At 39.0% G+C, this 22,590-nt stretch overlaps 1 protein-coding gene across 1 annotated transcript in view; it reads right to left on the reverse strand.

The window, feature by feature from the left end:
- Positions 1-22,590, reverse strand: part of gabrg2 (gamma-aminobutyric acid type A receptor subunit gamma2) — a 49,720-nt gene that overhangs the window by 22,599 nt on the left and 4,531 nt on the right. The window contains exons 2-6 of the mRNA XM_008298293.1: positions 17,938-18,077; positions 12,058-12,125; positions 9,078-9,298; positions 6,870-6,952; positions 4,109-4,246 (exon numbers count right to left, since the gene is read on the reverse strand). Of these exons, the coding sequence (XP_008296515.1) occupies positions 4,109-4,246; positions 6,870-6,952; positions 9,078-9,298; positions 12,058-12,125; positions 17,938-18,077 (650 nt within the window). The remainder of the gene's footprint in view (positions 1-4,108; positions 4,247-6,869; positions 6,953-9,077; positions 9,299-12,057; positions 12,126-17,937; positions 18,078-22,590) is intronic.

Below are 22,590 nucleotides of genomic sequence, written 5' to 3' on the forward strand. Positions count from 1 at the left end.
GCTTCACCTGACCTATTTTAACTCAGTTTAACTGACTAGACATAGTGGTTGAAGTATAACAAAAAGGGTGGTGTTGTTGTTTTTTTTTTTTTTTTATAAAAGAGTAACTGGAACTAACTATAACCTCCCAAACAAGGCAAAGAGTTTAGTTGGCAGGGATCCAGCTTTAGGACAAGCACCCTGTTCTTTCCACCATCATCCACACTTACCGGAGCTCCTTCAGTCCAGATTAGAAATGGCAGTGTAATGACACTTCACTCAAAGTCAAGGATCAAAACAGCAGTAACAAAAGTGCTATTTACCCCAAAAGTACATAAACATTGAGCTACTTGTGTGGCACTTTTTGACAAGATTAATATCACAATATTAGAGTAAAACAAGGGCACAAAATTGTAAAATAAATGAATGAATAAAAGAAGAAAATGCAATAGCAGAGAGAAGAATCATGAAATAAACTTACAGTCGTGTGAAAATGTTTTGATTCGTATCCGTCAACCATCACAATGTAAAGGGGCTCTGATGGTTCCTTAATTCATTTTTCAGCATTACAATGATCCCAAACATGCAGCCAGAGTCATAAAGAACTATTTTCAGCAACAAGAAGAACAAGGAGTCCTGCAACAGATGGCATATCTGTCCTACCTGCCATACCTTGAAAAACTGTAGTCAAGTGTACCAAAGAGAACTGGTGCAGTTTTAAAGGGTGGTTGCACCAAATCTATGCAGTTTAGTAGCATCCTTACTTCACTTCCAGGATCTGAAGCTTCAGCACTGTCCCGTAGGTCAAACAGGATTTATATTGAATTTACAGCAACCATTGCTGAGATGGACTGTCAAAGAAGTGAATTTATCACCTCAGTGAACAAGACAGTAAAGCAGACACAACTAAACCCTTCAATTAGATGCTGCTAGTTCTTCTTCTTGTCATTAGTATTGTGTTTGTCAAACTGAAAATACATAAAAGGAGCTGACAATGATGCAGCATATTAAAAAATTGTCTCACAGTTTCACTGCATGGTGAGTATTTGAGATGACTAGGTAATTATAATGCTCAAACTGGCTGCTTTTTGAGACAGATGTTGTGTTCACGAATCTTTAAGCAGGTCAGATACCCAAACTGACTGCAAAATGAGACAAGAGGTCTCTCAGCCACAGTCAAGGTTCTCTGCTCTGACAAGAGAGCAGATGGCCGTTTGTGGAAATAACAAACCAGATCAAAGGGAGAGAGAGTCAGAGGACTCTGCAAATTCTCCACTACAGCTCATCCTCTTACACAGATAGCCTTTTCGTGTTGCCACTTGAAAAATGTTTTGATCAAAACAGGAAAAAGAAAAATTGCAAGCAGTTTTTACCTTTTTTTAATCAATTTGCATTACTGCATTTCAAGCACTTGGTCTTGTAACTGACATGCTGTATACACACCAAAATACTCTCTCTGGCTCTTTGCGTGACCCTCTGTTGAACTGTGGCAAATTACTGAACGGCTCGGTGAATTCAGTTACTCCTATGACTACTTTGTGTAGGAGTGCAAACAAGCACGTCTCTGTGTATTTCGTACAGAACTTGGACAGAAAAATGAGTGTTTCACACTGACTGAAATCAGATTCTGTGTATCTGATGTCATTTAAAAAATGTGCCTCATAAATATTTAACATAATAAACTACATTGTAGAAGGTCAGTAAATTCTTTTTATTGCATATAACTAAATCACAGCTGAAATGTGACCAGAAACAAAGCTGTAAAAGCGGACGGTTCATGGCGTTTTCTCAGTAATCTGTCACATTAAGAGACGAATAGATTACCTAACAGGAAAAATAGCTTTTACACCCCCAGAAACCACTCCAAAAAAACAATACAATATATAACCTCCACGATAACGCTTCCATCTGGCTTGATAAACTGCTTCAAAGTTAGCTGTATTTAAATGTGCATGTCCATAGATAAATCACGATAGAACTACAAGACTAAAAAACTCACATCAACAATTTAGATATAGCACATTTTACTCGGTTTTAAAGGCATTTTAACTGTGTACAATAGTTATTTTACTTAGTTATTGGACCTGTTACCTGCATCTTTCAAGACTGCCAGCGTTGTTATCCTAAAAATGATGTAGTGTGCCAAATGACTAGACATCCTAATCTGCAGATGGTGGCAAGAATAATAACACAAATTTGATAGATGTGCAGATACACTTGAATGAATTGAATCTCTTAGAAAATGGGCACTGAGGGAAAGCAAAAACAGAAAAGACTGCTTCTTGATGCTGTTATATGGCAGATGTTTTTTTAATAAAAGGGGCTTTTAAGGGAATATTTGACTTGCATATACATAATATACATTTATTTTAATTATCAGTCCATCTGGATAATGGAGCTGATCTAATGAGAATGAACTCTCCTCTGGCCAAAATTATTCTCTGGCTGCCTTTTATTCTGATTCATGTTACTAACAAGTGTTAAGAGTGCATAAATTTCCATGCAGCGCTTGCCATGCGTTACTCAACCACATTTATAACAGGCATGTACATGCAAACACAGTTGTGGTGCTTCTCTAAAACATAAGCACTGTCAAGGGAAAACAGCTGTTGTTCTTCCAGTAAACCCCCATAATCTAGCCAGCATACCATAAAAACACTGCAACAATGCACAGTTTCCTTCATTGGTGGGTTTGAAAGGCATGATGTATTTAAAAAACAGCCCACATTATTCAATTTATCGTGTCAAAAACTGTAAAAAAAATAAATAAAAATAAAAAAATAGCAGTCCCTCACAAAATCCTCTGTGACGAGACGTGCTGTTCTTTCGAAAAACTTCTAAGATCTAAGTTTAAAATCATGACATTTCATCAAAACTTTAAAAAATTCAGTGACGACCGTGAAGCTGGAACTGACTCAGCTGCAACCAACAGTCACGGCTGAATTGGGCTGAACTGCAGGCTGTGTTTACACAGAGCAGACAGGGGCCAAGTATGGAAAGCAATGAAAAATGTACGTAGTAAAATATGTATAGCACGTAGAGTAACCTATTTCCAGTGGTAGTAAGGTATGTGGGCACATGGTAAAATGTTGTACACGTTGATTCCAGACTTTTTTTCATTTTAAAAATAAATACTCAAAGAATTTTTTTGGGTTGTGATTTATGGCAGTATACCTCTGCTGTACTGCATAAAGTGCATCAGTCTCTACTTCTAGCCATGGTTGTACTGTTTCCATAGAGGCTTTATACTGCAGTGAGAAATGAGCCCACAGTGAGCAAGAATGTGGCAGAAAAAAAAAACCAGAAAACAAACCAAGTAACTGCTTGGGACATTATGAATATGATGAAAGCTGCCAAGAGTCTTATACTGTTATAATTCATATGTTCAAGCAAGATGGCATTAGAGTGACGTTGTGAATATTGCATTGGTCAAAATGCAGAGGACTAAATAACTTGAGTGGGCAATATTCATTGGCGTGAATGGGATGCCATCTTGGAACACTGTTCCAATCCATTTCCCTCAGTACACCCATCGCTTTTTCTAATGCACCATCCCACTCTACCAGAAAATAGTTCTAATGAAAATCTATCCTTCTTTCCTGCGGGGGAAGTGAGATATAGGTAGTGCTTATAGATTTCACCTGAGGCAGTGGAAGCTAAAAGTGGATAAAAAAAATGATGGATCATGTCTCTGTTTCTCTGAAGTCTTGTGTTGTAACTTTTAGCAACAGATACAAACCAGATCAGTATACACTGAGTAGTTATACATAGGCTGGGAAGAGGTGTGGCAGTTTAATCAGAGACAGAAATTACCTTAATTTAGGAACATGTTGAATTGATTTGCATGTATGGTTAGGCCTCATAATAACTGTGATGCATCTGAAAAAAAATTATGCATGAAATTCCCCTAGTGCTGGCTTTTGCTTCAGGTTAAATATATCATACCCAACATGGAAGCTGTGTGATGCAGCGGGAATAGGGATCCCTATTTTGCAGCAGCAAGCACATTATAGAAATCATGGCTGTCCAGTGTCAAATGCAGGATGTCAAAAAGCAAATGTATTCATCCAACCGTTACTGAATACAAAGGACTATCTTTCTGTTGTTAGAGAATAGATAGTTTTCTTACCTGAGACAGTCCTGACGATCTCAGAGGTGTTCCTCAGGCCCACGAAGGAGAACTGGTAGAGCCTCCAGGAGCGAATGTCCCCAACCTCCACTGAGCTCCTCTTCCACTTGTACACAATCTCCTCCCTGGGGTAGCCATCTGAAGACAACAGAACAGTAGGAATGTCACAGAGCTTAGTTTGAAACTCAGAGAAGAGTGTAGCTCACTCCAAAAACAACACAATGTTTTTCAAAGACTATAACTTACATCCCTTTTAGGAAATATCTTAAGACCCCAATGCTTAGATATGCTCGCTAAAACAAAAAAGAACAAGAAAAACAACATGGTGCAACACTGTTCAATATGAAACAAAAACACAGCAGTCTGTTTTATTTTAGAATAATCCATAGCCACAAAGTCAGCTAGCTTGCAAATAAACCTTTTCATGAAAGAACCATTATGTAACAGATTCCTGCACAACATGTTGACGAAATATCCAGTCCATCTGTGAGGAGAAGACTTCTTTCTCACTGAAATACTGAGCTGACTTAAAAGCAACAATTACACCATGTATCCATGTCCACGAATGAGTGGGAATTCAGTATTTAATTTCCTCCAGCGCATGCTACGGCTGCACAATTGTAATCTTACGTGTCTACACCTGATTCAGTTAGACGAGCAGATGCACTGTCATAATCAAATCATGTTTATGAGTATTGAATGTTTGTCTGGTATTCACATTTAGGAGAAAAAAAAAAGGGCATAGCTAATCTCGTTCAAGCTAATTGCAACAACTTGACTAAACGTTTCTTAGTACAGGTGTCAAAATCTGACTTCAGCAAGTCCTCTTTAGATTTCAGTCCAGTGCGATCTTCAGCGTAGTGATGAGCTGTTCGCAGCTGATGAGGAAGTATCCTGAATAATGCACACAAACTTTCCTCAGTGCAAACTTTAAATGATTTTTATGACTAAAGTGCTCTCAGACATCCAGTAATGCTCGACCTCAAAGGAGCTGCTGGGGGATGAAAGGCTCCTTCGCTGGTAATGCATCCAAGATACATCATTGATTCAGCATCTTTTTGGAAGCTCGAACAACAATGCTACTACAGCTGTATGTCATAAATTCCCTTTGAACCTAATAGCATTGTTGAAAAAAAAAATAAAATAAAAAATCTGCTGTAATTAAAATACTAAAATGCAATTTGAAATATTGCAAATAATATACAGTATCTTGTGTTTTTTGTAAATTCTCCAACCAGATAATGTGCTCAGATCTTATCTAATTGTATTCAAAACCACTGCAGCAGTGGCTTCACTGGAAAATCTACCATGCTTTGTTGCTTTGCGGCACGTGTTGGGAAAATATGCCACGTGATAAATTGCTGCACACTGCTCCGCCCGCTCCTTCTGAGATTGAGCTCATGTACTGTACATCAAGCAATTTTCAAAGTTCTGAAAACATCCATGGCTTTCATCAAATTTAAATGAATGCCTCTGTTCCATTTTTAGGCCCGCTACCCCCTCGGTTTCTCTTTCTTGTGCTCTGTAGCTATTTAGGAAGCATTTTCTCTGGAGAATATCCCATGGTGCATCTCTCTGTAGATCCATAGCGGCCTCATTAGCATAACTTATCCCCCATCCACTCCTCACATAGAGGGACTGACTCATTTGGACTCGTGTCACTTTTTGAAATGTCTTGTAGAACAGTATCGACAAAGCACAGGAAAATCACTCTGTAGTGCCTTTGGTCGAGTTGGCAATGAGAAATCCATCATTCAATCCCTTTCCTGAATGCCAACATGTACTGTGAATGAATGAATGAATTGTACAACCCCCTGAACCCCAAGCAGTTTCTGGATGTTTTTTTGCTTCTGTCACATTGTTACTCACTGTGGGTTCATTTTTCACTGCAATATAGAATCCTGCACGTCAATGGAAACAACACAAACATGCCTAGAAGAACTCAGAAATGTGTTTTTGTGCAATATGGCACACATAAATCATTAAAAATAAGTGAAATAAGGAAACTTGGATTTCTTTGATAAATAATTTACAAAAATTTAAAACCCTGGATTGAGTACGTACACGTTTTTTTTCCAAGAGCCCACAGGTGTTACTAATACTGGGGGAAAAATTGGCTCTACATACTCCAGATATTTTACTACTTCCATTTTTTATTTGTTTTTGTGCTCGTCTCCTAACTGCTCTGTGTAAACACAGCCTGCAGTTCAGCCCAGTTCAGCCAAAAAGTCCCTGCGACTGTCACAGCTGAGTCACTAATGACTTCACGGTTGTGCTAAGAAGCATAGATTTTTTTTATTTATTTATTTTTTCACAGAATCTGATTACAGTTTATTTTTGGCCAGTTTTTAAATGAGACATGTAGAATAAAAGTGTTTTTGATGAAATACAACAATTTTAAGCTTAGATTTTAATGTTTTGTTCTAAGGTGTTGTGCTTCTCCAGTGTGAGACCTCCTTTCTGTTCAACCAGTCACAATACCACATACTGTATACTGCACATGCAAGCCTATTGCCATCAGTGCATACATTCACATATGACTCATCTGACTGTTTTTCAAGTGGCTAGAAGTCTCTAAAAGAAATCACAAAACTGCTGCAGCTTGAATTCATTTTCATTGGTCTGTTGCATAATTATTCCTTAAACGATGCTCATATGTCGCTTGTTTGTGGCCACGGTCCATGTGGGTGTGCATTTTCGACGAGACAGAGGAAGACAGGGAGGAGCAAACAGTACGATATCAGCGTATGGCCAAACTTACAGCTTGAAAACTCCAGGGGACATGAGTGCTCATCCATTGGAAAGTTGTTCAGTTTAAGCTGGCACTCGGCATCGATGGTCAACCTGCAGAGACAAATTTTTTTGCATTAGTTGTATATATATAGAGAGAGAGACACACACACGTTACATATTTACCAGTCTGTCAGAAAATACCGTGTGCTGAAAAACTCGTAATTAACAACTAAACCTTATCATTAATGACGAGGAATTATTCATTAAATAAAAAAAAAAAAAAAACTAAATTGATGTTTTTTCACAGCAACACACTTGTCTCTTTTTTTTCACACTTGAGGGAGTTTGAAGGCAAAGTCATTAAACTTCCTCTTAATGAGAGAATGACCTTAAATGACTTTACCCATCCATGCACTCGCTATTGTCATGTATCACTGTGCTCTGAATCACAGCGGTCATCCTAATTAACCAATGGTTAAGTTCTGAGTTCCTTAACAAATTAATGAAGTGGAGGGGTAGTGTTCTGCATAGGAGAACATCCATCACAGCTTGATTGAGTCCAGAAGACTTCCCTTTCTCTCTTATTATCACTAATGATATATTACAGTGTCAGTGCAAATGTCTGCTTTATTTATGATGCCATGCAAACATGCTAATAAGCACAATTAATATTTCCCTTTAATCTACAAACCTGTTTTACACACGTCACATAGTTGCTTTTGTTGGTTCCAAGGTTATTGCGCTCAGTAACAGTTTATTGTCAGGTATGTAGTCAAACCTATCGCTAGGCAACCAGCAGTCTGACATCCAACATGTAGGATGCAGGTATACGCCGGTTTTCTTTGCTATCACCTACCACACTGATTATTTCAAGTTTAATACTAAAATAATACTGTGGGAAAATTAAAAGTGTTGTCTTTAAAACCATACATTTAAACCAATACATCACCCAAAAATGTTACCTAAGGGTGATGTACAACGTTCTGCCTCAGTCTCTAAGACATATTTCTACCATCTTAATAAATATCAAACCTAAAACACAAAAATGGGGGGAAAACAAAGAAAAATAAAACAATGCTAAAAAATAAAAAGCTACAGTTGTGAGTCCAGAATCAAGCTTGGAAATTAACTAAGGTTGATGTACAATACACTTTTTACTGTTATTGATTATTTTCTCTTTGTTTCTCTGTGACAATACTGGATTTAATTATTTGTGTACATACATTTGGAACTCCCCATTATCTTAGGGATCACTCCTTCAGGAGGGAAAAGACGTTTTTTTTTTGTTGAAACCTACATTTTGGAACTTCTGACTCCCTCTTTTGGCAGTGAGAATATAAACAGGCACCGTCGACATGTTGTGATGTATGCCTCACCCTCATTCGTTTTCTTTTATATACCATAAATCCTCCTTTGAAGGCAGAGTTTCCTGTTTATGTGGAGAATCAGCAACTTTCCATGGATACTTTGTAGATTTTTCTGCCTACGGCTCCACCATATTCTGAGCTGCTGTAGCTTTCTTCATCTCCATCTTTCTCCTCTTCAACTCTTACAAACTAGTCACTGCAGCTTTCTGTAAAATGCATTCCTACTTATATTTCAGGGCCAATATCAATACTTGTTATTAGAAATCAAGGAGTCCAATGACCAATATTTGGACCCAATATATACATTTGCAGTAAAAGTCAAAATCAGGGAGTCAGAATTTTGATTAATTCCAATTCCAATTGATGGGACATAGCTAAAGTAGCACACTTATAAATGTATGAATTTTATAAGGAATGGATTGCAATAAATAATGAAATTGTCAATTGGAAAAATGCAGAATGTCTGATCTAATAATCAGCCTCACTGATAATGAACCAGCGGGAAAATGTCACCACAGAAACCAAACTGAATAACTACAAAGAGATTTACCTAGCTACGATTAGCTGAAATTGCATTGTATGAACTACTTTGGCAATGACACAGATGTAAATTTATACGTGCAAGTCGTGCACATTAGCTTTAAACTGTAATTAGAAAGCACTTTTTCTTGTCTTTCAAGTTTAGGCACAGTATTAGCGCACAATAATAACTGACAATGTAATCTTTCACTGTGAAAAATGGTCGGGATAACTGGTAAGTCAAGCAATTCTAAACCTTCAATTGTCTCTTGATTCAAACTGTCAGTTGCAGATAAAATAGGTGAAGCAGAAGATCTATTACTCATATCTCATCTCAGACACCATTTTACCTTAGGGTGTAGAGTATTCGTCCATCATTCCAGATCCTCAGCATGCGATTGGGTGTGGTAATCCAGTGGGCGTCGGCCTTCTTTGAGTTGCGAAAGAAAGTGTCTGGGATCCAGATCTTGCCGACCATGTTGCTGTTGAGACGCAGGACCTTCATTGTACTGTTGAATTTTAACCTTCTGTCGTACCAGGTCTGAGCGAAAAAGATGTCGATGGTGTATTCCTGATGACAAAAGCACAGGTTTACCTGTATAGTCATGTTTACTTCAGGTTAAATGTTGCATCACACACAAGTTAAAATATCTGTCAGGAAAAAAAAACAAAAACCTTTCAGCACTGTCAATAATGTGAGCTCAGAAAGCACTCCTCTGTTTCTCCACTTGAGGGGAACTTTTGACAGAAACTTAATGCTGGAACACATTTGTAAGCACTTTTCTTTCGACAAGATGGTGTCTAATTCAGGCCAGGAAGTCCTTTTGTCCCTACTAAAGAGCACCGTTGAAAAAGACCATCTTGACGCCCTCAACCTGAAAATTAAATGTTCAACGGGGCAATTAATAACTCCCATTGTTAGACTGAAGTATTACCCAACCTCATAACCTGCTGCCTTGGCAGCACTTTGTCCTGAGCTTTGACAAAACCTTCCGTCTCCTATTCAGGCCTTGTGAAAACTGTGTTAGAACATATATATATGAAGGAGGGGAACACAGCCAATAGAGGAATGGGCAGAGTTGAAGAGCAAAGGTGAGATGTGGTCTAATGTAAGAGGGAAGGGAGAGGCACGGAAAGAGAGGGAGCTATCAGTGTTATTTATTTTGTTATTTGGATTGGGTGAGCCCTCAGGTTCAAAGTGAAGTACAGCAGGATAGAAAAAAAATGGGGATTTGTGTGCAAGAGGGCATAGAAGCATTAACTTCCTGACAAAGCTTAGCTCAACAATAAAGTCTAAATCCATGCCAAAGAGTTCTAAACGAGATTTGAAAAACATTTTCACCAGGCAACATTCCCATCCTTTCAGCACCCCCTGACCCGCAAGGGACAGGCAGACAGTTCAAATCCAATGATGAGAGAAAGGTTGAATGCCTTAGGATTTTCATCTGAGCCCCGCTGAGAAGGATAAGCATCTACTTTTTTGGGTTAACCTATATATAGTCCAGGAAGAATTGCACTTCTTCCGATTCAAACTGTTGCACATATCTAAGAGCGGCTAAGAAACTGCTCAGCTCTCATGGCTACAAGGCATAAATTTCAAATTCCTTTTCTTCTTCAAACCTTAACCCTGTTTCTCTCTGTTAGTCCGTTCCATCCCTCCCCCCTCTTTCGCACTCACACGAGTTGTAACTTTGCCATATTTCAAAGATTTCCAACGCATAATTAAGAAATCAAAATTGTGTTCATGCTAAGATGCACGCCCCCGCACCATCAGTCTATTCTCTGCTCTCCAGAAAAAAAAACTACCAACCTCGCCACATTTGTCATGTCAGAGTGTGAATGCACTGGCCCAACCACACGTATTACATATGAATGTGAGGCAATCAGTCAACCTTTCATGTCAGCAGAATGCCCTCATCACACACGCAGCCATGCATGCACGCAGACTCGCTAATGTGAGCACAAACACAGCTTTTCGAACTGATTCCATCAAAGCTTCTCTCCCAGCATCACTGTGACTGCAGTTATTGAGAGTGGGTGTTTTAGCTAAGACTAAGTGAAATGGAACGCCATCACCATGCAGAACAGACTGCTCTGCAGAATTACAATAGAGGTGGGTTCTCAGCAAGGACATGCAACACTGACAATGACACCAAAACAATGTGCTGATTTTAAATCTGCAAGAGACTCACATTTTCTAATTCTTCCCTCCGCTTTCTCCTTCTGTTTTCTCTGCACGACCCAAGTACCCGTTCAACCCTATTTTGCTCGCCACAGCTGTATATTTCACAACTTCACATTACCAGATGCACTGAGAACATGGAGTAGGGTCTTCCCAAATGAATCAGCCAAAATTTAGCACTTCCAACATTTTCAATTCTAAAATTGTGACTTGCTAATAGGAATATACTGACAGGATTTTTAGAAGATGACACAAAAAAACAGCTCTCCCACACATATTGGCTAACAGAAATGTGCAGTTGTGTAATGTTGGACTGACTTGACTTGGCAAATGACAAAAAATAACATGATTTTATTCTGTTTATTCTATGTTGCCACCAACTGCAGTGCCACACAAATATAAGGGCCTTGTAGAGATCACTGGAAGAGTGGTAACAGAAAGAAAAACAAACTTGCATTAAAGAAACATTCATAGAAGAAAGCAGCACTGCAGCTAGTGAAAATAAATACATTTAGAGCAGCCAGTACTGTGGTTTAACCAGCACGATGTTTCACTGCAACCATAATGACAGACAGATGATCAAAAGCCCAAAAAATCTTGCCTTCAAACCAGACCCAAGAAAAATCTCAAATTGTTATATTTATTTGAACAAACCACAAAAAGCTGGAACAGGTGACACCTCAGATTGTTGCTGATGCAATTCTTGGCAAGTACAAAGTGAGAAGATCTTAGGATTTGCCAGTGCACGCAGCCATTTGCAAATATGTTGCTTTGAAATCTGGCCTGTGTGTTGAAACACAACATGGTTACCTGTTAGTCAGTATTTCCTATTCAAAAATATGAGGTGAATTAAATGGACCACATTTATCCAAAGGCCAGTGCAGTTGTTAAGAAGATGACTGACAATGGCATTGTGTTGCTACAGTACAAGGGTAGCGAAACAGAGTCGTGATTGGGTGAAACAACCAGTCGACATCAAGCATCTGCCATAGCTGTCTTAAGTAAGGCAATGAATCCTGGAAAAGAGCTACTCTCTGGATCAAGACAAGTACAAATTTGCAAACAAATATTCTCCCTCTTTGTTAAACATTCTGTTTCAGTCTGCTTATTATTAAAATGTTTACACATTAACCATCATGTTCACTTACCATATTGATGGCATTTACAGGACCGATGCTGTTGACAAACATGTCTGTGTGGATCACTGTCGGCTTGACTGCAAAGAAACACAAGGAAATATATTTCAGAGAGGAGGAATAATCTTTCATGAACTTGCACAAGAAGTTATCGGAATGTGTTTATTAGTTTTTGTGTATGTTGTCATCGTTGAAGGACAATAACCTCCCTGTTGTGAATGTAAGTGAGTGTGTGACCATTTATGGAAAATATCCCTGTTCAGTTAGCTTGCTGTGGATAAATGCACAGCTCTTAAACAGGTCCACTGGACATGCTAATTTTGCCATGGATGTTTGGCAGGTATCAGAGCTGCAAAATTATCTTTATACTTGAGTCATAGGCTGGAACAATCAATCAAAAACAGTCAGTAAAAAGATGAATAACATATCTTAAAGCCTCTTTTAGACAATAGAAAAAAGGTGGCCATTAGGAAAGACCTAACAAAAAGCAACACAAGTCTCCTATTATTGGGTTTTTGTTTTTTCGAAACCTTCATGTGAGTACAAAAAAAATGCAATTCAATCTTCCGGCGCAGAAGCAGAATCAATCGCTGTTAAAGGAAACATTAAGTAAATTACTTTTTTCCTAATTTGACTTTCAATTTACTCCATTCAAACACGCACATTTGATTCTGCCTTACATTTTTGAACACAATAACACATTATCTGTATTTTTTCAGTTCTAAGACATACCAGATAGGGCTACTGAAATAGAAACCTTGGGTCAAATGTGCCTTTATCACTGCGTAGACTACATCTGAGCCTGCAGGCCTAACTTCCTTGCCAAACGGGTTTCCTGCCAATGCCACCTCTACTTCTGACCATTTGCCACAATGTCTTTGTGCCCTTTGCAACATCCCATCTACCCCTTTCATTGTCCTCCCCTCGATAAGCGGTCTATTTTCAACAAACAAATATGCCACATAGCATCAGAGCAACTACTAAATGTCAGATCTTTAATTGAGGATAATTCCTTTTTGTAAGGAAACTAGCACACACACAATTAATTGCATGTACTGTACGCTTTCATGTATGTAAATAAATGATGTCTGTTTGTGCACCTGCTTGGGCACCATCTGTCCACCACTGTGCGATACACCACTCGGTGTCTACTGCCTTTGCTGCTTTAGTGAGATAGAGAGGGAGGCATCAGACAAAGCGTGGCTGAGGAAATTCGACAGCTTGGTGTCAAATGGACATCCATGCTCTGTCAGAGCTTCTTGAGTTAGCCTGGATCAGCTTCTACACTTTGCTATCTAATGTTTATGGATGACTGGACGTTACGTCTGAGAAGAGAGTCAGGTTAAGACTCAGCCGGCCCCAAGGTTTGGTGTGGGGAGCTATAGTGAGTGTGAGAGATAGACTGAGGGAGTGAGTGCTGGTTTGCATCCATTTTTCATGTCACTGACAGGCAAACATGAATGTGCATTCCACTCCCATTCTCTTGACGCCATTCGCACATGCATGGATGGCGCACACAGATCCAGTACTCCTAAAGGTTTATACTCAGTCTCACATATTGTTCTCCACAAATAATTCTGGTAGATATGTTAGCATTATTAGAATTTATTTAGGACGATGCTTTGCATGACAAATATAATCCTGGACTAGACTATAAGCGAAATCATCAAGTTGTGGGTCTTGCATAAATACAATATAACAGCAAATTGAATTTTCTTATTTTATACAGCCAGCTGGAAAGCAGATCTCTTTCATTATTACAAAACAAGGTGCCAAAGAAACCTTATTCCAAGATGCCAGTGAACATAAAGTGACTACGCTGAAATTTCAAACTTGCTGTTTGAAACAACATAATACATGCCAATACACCCACTACAGGCATTGTGGTAAAAGGCTGATCAAATTAGCTCACAGACTCTGATCATCACCATGCATGTACTGCTGTTGCTCTCCATATTTGTGAACGTATTTATTTTTCAAACTAAAAGAAAAAGTTTGATCGATGCCGTGGACGTATTTTTTCGGCGTCTCTCTCTGTCCAATTTGCTTCAGTTTTTATATGTACGCTAGACTCCAGGGCCATTAAAATTAAATGAGCCCCACAATGCACTTCAAAGGGAAGCTGTGGCACAATCAGCGATTAATCTAAATCCACTGCATTTCAGCGCTCTGAGGAGTGGAGGAGAAACTTCATTTTTGCCTTGGTATGGTTGGTTGGTTGGTGGCTTACATGGCAGCATATCCAGCTAATTATAACCCCTGTGTAGATGTGTAACTTGGTAGCAGCTGGGAGACCAACACTGAGAGAGCGAGATCATAGCACATTTGAAGATGATGGTTAAGACGGTGGCAGTCAGCCACCCAGCTATGGAGCGGCTCCCTTGGCTAAAGCTGCAACTCAAAGCAGATCTGAGCTGCTCTTCAATTTTCTCGCGCAGACCCACTTCTAACGTCCCAAGAATAAAGATGATGCCCTTCATGAAATGTGTCACATCATATGCGGCAGAGTGCTCATTGTACAGTATATGGAAAAGCCATGAATCGTGACTTGTGTAATGGATTTGCTATATACATCAGACGCTTTTATCTTGTGCCACCATTTGAGTCAATTCATTAGTCAAGTTTAAAAGCTTAGCTTGTGGTGGTGGCACCTCCCAGCCAGTATACTTGGCGATGTTTTCAGTTTGGAGGCCGGTGAAGGACTGTGTCCTTTTTGTCGCCAAAGGTTTTGTGAGATCCCACAAGGGACGAGATGGAATTAGGGAGGAATAGCATCAGAGGCATTGTTAAGATCTTTGAGGGCTTAGCCTCGCCCAAAAAATCCAGATTGTCACCCGATAATTGCACCATTTTTCAAGTTATTTCAAAGCAAAATGAACGTAAGATGTGAGAGCCTGAGCTCTACCAACAGCTTCTGGTCAGGTGTGTCGACTAGCTCTTACAACATAAAATCTAAATAAGCCTGACATTAATGAAGCAGTCATATTCTAGATTATCTTTAAAGAACTGACCAATACTCGTCTCATAGCTTTTGCTTCTGTTGTGTGGCAAAGCTAAACAGTGACAAATATGAACTGTGAAAACCTGCTAATGCTGTGTCTTATCTGTCTATCTGATACACTCCTCTTCTTCACCAACCTGATCTTGTAGATGAGACAATGGCATTCTCACGTTCTGACTCATCTGCTGCTACAGCAGCAGGAGAAAACTCTACATCCACCTCCTCTAGCCTCGCCTGCGCCTCGTTGCCTTCATCCTGTTTCTTTTCGAAAAAGGCTTTGTAAATCCATAGTCTTCAAGTCTTGGCTAGCTAGCTACCGCCAGATGCTAAAAATGACAATGCCTGTAAACAGTGTGGTGTCTCACTCTCTCCTACAGTAAAGTGTCGGGTCATCTGGCAATCTTAAAAAATAGATGATTTGAATTGGACATGCACATGATCTGCTTTTTCGAAGGAATTGCACAGCTCACACCATCAAATAAATAAAACACCAGGGCTGTCAAAATGCCCTATTCCTCATGAACTAAGCAAAAGTGTCATTCGTTCTGACACAATTAGGACAACGCTCACTGGACACACCACGTATCTTGGAGGTATAACTCATTTTGTAAACAGCATACAGCGTGGCAGACGGGGAATTGTGGCGAGATGACCAGCAGCATAAAAATGCATCAAAGCAGCACAGATACAAATTACCGCTTCTGGTCAGAACTTTTCACAAAAAAAATCTGAGCAAAAAACAGGATGCAGAGATCTGTGAGTTGGGCCTCAAGTTAAAGTGACAGGTTTTATATCCAGGCTATCATATGCACAACTAATCACATGACAAGTTTAGCTAAATCTGTGGGAAGAATTGTGATTCAGATCATCAATTGTGAGTCCTCTCCAAAAGATCATAATATGGTCCTTTGGCCAGATCGCCCACCCCCGCTACACCAAATGACAGGCACGAGTACTACAGTGGGTTGGCAAGCAATTCACTGCTAGCCTACACAGTGGTGCAGCTTTATCATTATGTGACACTGTGTGACAGATACTGACTTTAGCCAGTTTCCCAGAAATACTGACCCATGAATCAAATATTTAAGGGTACTGAGCATCTCCCTATTCTGCTCTTACAGATTGATGTGATAGGCTTATGTAGACAAGGCAGCGCTGGCCAGCTGTCTGTCAAAGTGAAGGGAGCAAGCTACTCTTCTGCAGGTTTACAGGACCGTGACAGACAGCTCCCCTGACCAAAATACATGCATGTGCATAAATACAGGTACAAATACTTCATCATAAGACTATTATAAGCCTGCATGCAGTGAAGCTTATATCCTTTTCTCTTTTTTAAAAAGTATTTCTTCACCCTGAATGCAGAGACTGTGACCATGTCATCTAGTTACAGCTGACTTACTGTCATCATTTTCGTCATTAAAAAGTTTGGAGTAGAGACATTCAAACATGAGTCAGGTGGCAGGACAGATATTATTATGAGCTACCACCAGAGGTGAGACAAATCACAAACAACTCTTATATCTTAGCTGTTAAATGTCAAGTCCAAGCACTAAACTGTTCCATGCCAATTTAGAATTTTTACAGTTACTGTGGATTCAGGGAAATAGCATAAGCTTTTTAAAATAAGGATTTGTCACTTGAAATAAGTTATTTCACATATTAAAGTAAGCCACCTGAAAATGTATGCGTTTGTACGTTATTCCTTTGATTTGCATTGGGGTTTGGTAGCATTTTAGCAGATCCGAATCAGCCCATTAACCTCCCAACAGCCAAGTTTCAGTCTGATCCTTCAGCAAGAAGCAAACCGCATCAATGCTAACTAGCTGAAGGTGATATAATCTGCCGCGGAGATGTGTTGTTTAACGTGGACAAAAAAACACTGTCTGCTAGTAGGAAATGAGAAGCCTAGCAATCCAGTGTTTGTTTTTCAAATGTGACTGACTGATATAAAACCTGTTGTCAGGAAAGTAATGACTTCAATAGATTTTTTTCCTATATGTTTGTACTTGGGGGCAATATTGAAGGATTTCAAGCAAATTGCATGAATGAAACTTGACTTGATTTCCACCTCTGGTTTCCACATTGGAACACTGTTGTATGCAAATCTACTCCAGTGATGGTAATTTTGACTTTTTTTTCAATGAAATTGCAGACTTGCATCCCTTTAACTGTTAAGGAACACATCTGACTTCTTTGTGATTGCAATCATCATTCTGGCTGCCTATCTTGGTCAAGACTATCCTAAAAGAGATAGAAACGAGATTTCAATCTCAATGAGTTGGTTGAATGAAGGTCAGATTAAAAAGAAAAAAAAATCAAAAAATCCTCCAGAACACTGACAAAAGAGTATTGTCATCAACTAAACACAAAGCTCTGTTATCAGCTCTTGAAAAACTGGTGTTTTTTTAAACGTATTTTCTAAAATGGTCCCGCTAAGTATGTGCATATAAAGATAAGTCAGTGGATGTAGTTGTTATAGTATGTCCTCTAAGTATCTCCTCTCTGTGTGCACAAGTGCCTTAAAATGCAATCTGTCAAATTGCTGCTCGTTATTGTCTCCCAAAGAGGAGTCAGTTCAGAATAGAGTATTCACTGGCTCTAATGTGTTTCTTAGTTGTAATTTTGAGAGCCATTGCTGTATTCAGCAGTTTTGCCCTTATCAAAATAGCTCAGGTCTTAACACCTGCCTGTTTCTCCCACATCCAACATGTTAAGTAAGACAGCCGACTGCTCCCTCACCGTCTAACATATCCCAGACCCTGATAGGTACCATTGTTATGAGACAATCAATGTTATTCTCCTCATCTGTGAGTAGTCATAATGTTTTGGCTCACTGCTGTGTATATATTTCTGTGACTAAACAGATCATCTGTGAAAGAATCGGTGCCCACCTCCGATGTCAGGCCTGAGTTTGTTGTCGTATCCATCTAGTAGGCTGTTTAAGATGTGCGTGACGTCGCTCTCGTACACTTTGGGAGTCAGCACCCACGTCTTGTTAGACGCCTCATCATCGTCATCAGTCTGGAGGGAGCTGCGGGGAGCAGAGAGGAGAAAAAAAAAAAGGCATGCAATCAATAATTTCTTTTGAAAGGAGAGCAAGCAGTTTCATCCCCAGTGTGCTCTGTGTTTTTTATACAGAAATATTTGGAGATGAGAGAGACAGCAGGAGAAAAGTCTTTTTTTTAAGATCTCGAGCCAAGGTTAGGATTGAAATCTTCCTTTTCTGTGTCATTTCTGTTATTTCTTGTGGAACAATGTGGTTGCATCACAAAAAAATAAAAATAAATGCTAATGTGAGAGACAGAAAAGAGTGAAATCAACTGTGGTACGCATTCAGTGCGGAAATAGTAATTTTCACTGTGAGATGTCTAAATCCACAGTGAAAGGCATCCTGCAGTACCATATTGTAATTCACAGAAAAGCATCTTTTCAAACATATCTTCTTCGTTTGATTTACATTGATATTCTCATCAGATATTTTGAACTTAGGCCACATCTTGGATATTTCAGAGCGCAGTGTTTTGATGAAGAACCCACCAGCATTTCAAGACCAGTCCCATCATGCATTGAGACCACATCAGAAAAGTACAAACTGCATGTTTTCTGATGTTTGATGTGAAAATTAGATGAAAGGGCTGAACTTAATTGCTTCAGATCTTTGCATTCCCTGTATGAAGATGATGTCTGTTATTTGTTTTTATTTATTTTTTTATTCATAATACTGTGGTTCTCAGTCTTGCCGGTGCCACTTGAGCAAAATTCAAAACCGACAACAGCACAAAGAAATCACAACCTCATAACGACAGCAGGTTCGCATGCATATGCACGTCTAAGATGAAAGCCTGTAGTATATGACAGCCAGTATCATCTATGTGGCACATGGCTTTAATCATTAATTTCCTCCTCCTGGAAGCCTTGTGTTTCCCCATTGAGACATGATGCTAATGTTAGAAGTAATGTGGTTAGATAGTCAGCAACCTTGTTAGCATCAGTAATGTAAACTCACCATAGTTGCTGTAAATTAAAAGTGACCTGAAATTGCAACCTGGACAGATTCATCACAGGAACGCATGAATTTCTCCTTTCATGAAGATAAAAATGAGTTGAGTCATGGACACTCATTCAAAGTGAGGTGATGTTTAGTCTTTTGTTTTCTTCCATCCAGATGGCCAGCTCGCCCAAAAAAATCTGTGATGGAGCTTCTCAGGGGAGAGAAAGAGAACTGTAGACAATGTTCACTTAGCTGGAAGTTGACAAAATGCCCTCAAGTCAGTCGAAGTAACATTTTATAAACCGGCTGCATGTTTATATCATCAGAATAGATACACAGACACACATTTACTTATAATTGTCAATTTCAATGACAAACTCTTTGTTCATTTCACAGCTTTATCCCAACACCTACGACACACAAAGGCCACATGCCACTTTCTTTGTGACTAAATGCTGATTGACCAAACTGATTTTCTTAATAAAAAGAAAATGTAAAAAAGACCATAGCTCTGGCTTTCAATACTGCATAAAGTAATATTTAACTATGTGAGGGGCACACAAATCGCATTTCATCTTCTTCCCTTCCTTCCCACACCCCTAAAGCCGTCCAAGTAATAATCAGATAAGCAAATGTAAGAAACGCGTTCACTGTCACTGCCAAGCCCATAGTACGAACGACAGCCCCAGCAATCACATTTAATAAAAACGCTAAAGCTCTCCTTCAATTTTCAATTCGGAGACTCCTCAAAAATAATGAAAAAAAATCCAAGATGGCAGACTTAAGGAACTTGATGGCAGACATGTTTGCTGTATCATAAAAGAGGGTTTTATGGCCCTCAAGCTTCTGTGAGAGTGGGAGAAGACAAGCCAATTTTCACGAGTTTACTTCCTTACCTCAGACGTCTTAAACTGAAAGGATAATGATGTCTCAGGAGCCCCCGACCACAACTACCACCACCACAAAGCTGTAAATTTATCTTCTGCTCTCCCACAGACTAGTATGATATTGGCTAATTATCTGTCTTAAACGAAGGCTTATTCATTGGTATATTAGATTTTTTTTCAGGCTTGACACCTGAATAGCAGATGGAAGCACATGATCTTCGGTAATAATGTATTTGGGGCAATTAATCTGTTGACAACTTGCTGCCACTGAGTAGGACTTTGTCAAAAGACACCATAAAGCTGTCTGCAGTAAAAGACGAGGCTCGTGCTGCTGACAGGCAGGGCTGTATGTGCGTGACAGACGGAGAAGAACATAAAGAACATACATGAAGCATTTATGTCAGTGAAAGATACTGTGAGCCACAGTAACCACCATGCTGCGCCTTGTTATTAAGTTTGTGCTAATACGATCTTTATGTAAATGTGTGTGCTTTAGTGAGGTAGCACTTTATTATGCAGTCAGCGTCGACCACTGCCCTCCAGATATGTTTTCTGCACAAGGGGAGAGTTTAAAAAGTGCAGTTCAATGATGGGATTTTCCTGAGATTAGCAGCCTCGTAAGAAGGTAAAAGAGGGTTTGTGGCATCACTGCAGAGGAACCATACAAATGCCTAAAGAATACAAAAAAAGTTATGGGATGATAATATTAGCACAATGGCAATGCTTTCTTGTAAGAAAAGAAACTTTAAAAAAAAACAACAACAAAAAAAACATTAATTGGACATATGTGTATATACACGTATAATCTTATTAAACTAAATTTGAGACTTTTCATTCATGCCTTCCACTACACTGTAAATTCAACACATGCTGTGTGTTTTATCCATTTCATTGAATTTTAACCTTAGGTTTATTTTGTCATGTGTTAATATTCTTTAAATCCTGTCTTCATTCCTTTTCATAGCATTTAAAATCCCCTTGTTGTTTTTGCAACAATTGTTAATTGCACTACCAAGATTTTTTTTTTTTCAAAGTTTCTGCATTTCTGTGTTTTTCTAATATTTTGTTCTTCTTAATTACAAATCCACAAGTCCACTTATTTTTTTAATTTATTTATTTATTTTTTGGAATTTTAGTTTTTATTTTAGAGTAAATTATTAGGATTTGTTTTAAAGAAATAATATTGATAATATTAATAATAATTACATTTTCATATCTGCTTTTATCTGTTGAATCTTTCTTATATGTGTGTGTGTTTATAGAAACCTGCACAAGCACAAATGTGTACAGGACATGCTGGAATCAGTCCAAGCCACTTTGTTTCCCAATTACAGAGCCAGGACTGTGTACAAACAACAGACTTTGCACACACACAACGGACAGCTAGCACACCATGAGGAGATAATCACTGAATGTGACAAAAAAAAAAAGTCTCTAGCATTAGAAATACTTCACCTTTAACACGAGGCATATTCTAAGAACTACGTGCAAGCTGTGCCTGAGATGACAGAGAGCTTGCACTTTTGGCTGTTTGGTTAAAAAATAAATAAATACACATTCATAGATAGTGATAGATTTTGAAAGTAGATGAATAGATGGATGCAGATAGGGTGACAGATTCCAACAAAGAAGTGTTTAGAGAATTTCTGTTGTGTCTAATCCTCAAGCCATCACAGACCCGGCCAACAACTGTGCCAGCAGCACAAAAGAGCAACCTTGAAATAGTTGTGGGCTTTCAGCAAAGCTTTAGAGCAATGAGAAGAAAAGAGACTACTCAATGGAATAATAAAGAATCAGGAATAGAGGAGGAAAAAAAACACTGTTTCCATGGTAAAAACTCAAGGATAGAAGCCCTCATAGCTTTCTCTTGCTCTTAGGCTGGGTGTGACGAATAATGTTTTGACCAGCAGTCTTCTGTAGACTACCATTAAGTGCCATCCATCTCCGCCTTAACACTGGTACCTAAAGCATTAAATCTTAATTATTTTACTAAGGGGGAGTCCTTTAGATAGGCTTTATTACAGATAGATAGATAGATAGATAGATAGATAGATAGATAGATAGATAGATAGAAACTGCAGTTTTTCAGGTTGCTGCAATTGTATCATCTATATTCATCTCGCAGAGTATCTCTGTGTATATGGAAATGTTCCAAACACGATCAGATCAAAGGAAAAGCCATGTGTTCTCCACTGCAGGCAGATCTGAGGGTTTGCCTACTAATTCGGTACCTGAAGGTCCACAGAGAGTCCTGCGCCAGTGTGTGCACATGTGTTCCCTGTGTGTGTGTGTGTAGTGTTTGGATGTATGCATACGGAAGTGGCTGTGTATGTAGCAGTGGTGATAATGAGAATACGAGAGTTAGATCTCAATTAAAATCTCAGGTTTCACCTCCAGAGAACTGCCCTCTTTGGCCTCCGCAGTTTCACAAATTCATAAGAAGGTCTGATGAGGGTAATGATTGCAATATCAGCTATGGAAACAGCCATGAGCCCACCACATGGAGTTCCTCTGAGCTATCGCTTTTGGATGGATTCAAACAGTAGCTAATAAAGAACCCAAATCTAATGAACCTTCATGCTCATTATTGCTCAGTATTAAATTTGTCTTGCACCTTTGGCAACAACACAACAAACCACTTTTGTGCCTCACGTTGTTGCGCCAAC

This window comes from Stegastes partitus, unplaced genomic scaffold (assembly GCF_000690725.1).
Source record: "Stegastes partitus isolate 25-593 unplaced genomic scaffold, Stegastes_partitus-1.0.2 Scaffold28, whole genome shotgun sequence".
Taxonomy (NCBI): domain Eukaryota; kingdom Metazoa; phylum Chordata; class Actinopteri; family Pomacentridae; genus Stegastes; species Stegastes partitus.